The 1,785-nt window shown below is 42.1% G+C and overlaps 1 protein-coding gene across 1 annotated transcript in view; it reads left to right on the top strand.

Moving 5' to 3' along the window:
• LOC119594340 (protein catecholamines up-like) overlaps positions 1–1,785 on the top strand; it is a 3,897-nt gene that overhangs the window by 1,205 nt on the left and 907 nt on the right. Inside the window, exon 2 of the mRNA XM_037943398.1 lies at positions 27–367. Within this exon, the coding sequence (XP_037799326.1) occupies positions 27–350 (324 nt within the window). The 3' untranslated portion in view covers positions 351–367. The remainder of the gene's footprint in view (positions 1–26; positions 368–1,785) is intronic.

Raw genomic sequence — 1,785 nt, 5'->3', positions numbered from 1 at the left:
ATGAGTTCAGGATCCCCTTTTTTCAGATGGCCAACAGCAGGCTCCTCCTCCTGTTCCTCGTGGTCGCTGTGGCCATCGCGCCTCTCGCCGTCGCTGGCCCATTGCCCGTTGCTGACCCGGACCCGCAGTATCCTAGGTATGCCCATGAATACGGCCACCATAGGTATGGCCCAAGATACGGGCACCATGGGCATGGCCATAGATACGGGCACCATGGATATGGCCATAGATACGGCCACCATGGATACGGCCACCATGGGTATGGCTTTGGCCACTACGGCTATGGTGGGCCTATCCATTTCATCAGCCATCTTCTGCATGACTTCGGGCATCATCACCACTTCCGATAGACCCAAGGAGCGCTACGGTAGGTCACTTGAGGTTCACCGAATGGAGGCCAGCGATGTCTTTCTCATCCCTTCTCATGTTAGGCATCTATCTCTCTCTCTCTCTCTTCTTTCTTTTATTTTAAAACTCTTTCTCTGTCTGTCTGTTTTTTTTTTTTGTTCTCACTTACATTTTACGCTCCTCTTTCTGTGTCTATATCTGTCTGTTTTTTCTTCCTTTTCCTCTCTTACATTTTACAACCCCCCCTTCTCTCTCCCTCCTTCCGTCCCTCTTTTTCTTTTATTTCTCTTTACAGCCTTTCTTTATTCTCTCTTCTTTCTTTCTAGCGTTTTTACTCTCATTGTGCCATATCTTTCTTAATTCTACTGTCTCTCTCTCTGTTTCTTCTTAATTCTATTTTTACTTGTATATTGTTTTAAGGATATGTTTACAATAATTTTTGAAAATGTATCACATTCTCTTTTCACAAAAAAATCACAAAGTAATCTATTCTAAAGCCTAACCTCATATAATAACAAAAAGTAAAGGAACCATGAGAACAAACTTACAATAATACGAAGATGAGATTAGTTGTATCTTGCAGTCTGTGCCCTTTGCTCTCCATCACACCTATTCCCTGTTAGAATCTTCGACGTTGTATTATTTTTCGTCCGCGGTTTTGCTCTGCCAAATTTTGAAGGTGCCTTGAGTCGATCGTCCTGTTTATGACGTCAGTTCTTGGGCCAGGGTAGGATGACGTAACCAGCTCGCGTTTCTTTTCGTCCAGTAACTCCGGTCACGACGTGAAGCTCAGGTGTGACGTAAACAAACCGAATTGCATTCTTGGATTATCACTGACCTCGTACATTGTTTCCAGTTCACTAGGGTATGAAGGGATTTTAATGGGGAGGATAACAGTAAAACAGATATTCTGCATGTGCTTTAACCGATTTTTGCAGGCCTAAAATTCGGCGAAATTGCAGAAATTGCAAGCATGTAATCAAGGGGTGAATATCACGTATGGAATAGAGGGGTTGCAGAAATGTCTAGCAGTATTTATGTCATTAAAAATACTTTAAAAAAGGCCTTCTTATTTTTTTTTCTTTTAAGTCACGACAGGAGCAAGACAGATAAAGTAAAGGCACCATGCTTACCAAACTTATTTACATAAGACGTAACAAGTCGTAAGCGACCAGCCAGGCTTGATTTTCACGTCTCGACCGTATCTTAATAAGCTTTACCACAACAATTATAGACATCATTGTCGCGGAGTAAATAGTCGTGAGCAAATGGTCCAGGGGCTGTAAAGTTATAGAGTTTTCTTTGACAATTTTAAGGACTGTCCTAATAAGAGTCTTTGACTCCAAAATTTGTCTGACTCGGTCGTTTGACAGTAAGTAAAAAAAAAGGGGGGGGGGGCAGAAAAGCATTCCATATCATGTGGAGTTATCTTCAAAA

Source organism: Penaeus monodon, chromosome 33 (assembly GCF_015228065.2).
Source record: "Penaeus monodon isolate SGIC_2016 chromosome 33, NSTDA_Pmon_1, whole genome shotgun sequence".
Classification (NCBI taxonomy): domain Eukaryota; kingdom Metazoa; phylum Arthropoda; class Malacostraca; order Decapoda; family Penaeidae; genus Penaeus; species Penaeus monodon.
Note: the sequence above shows the minus strand (reverse complement) of the source record. Positions and strands in the feature narration are given on the sequence as shown.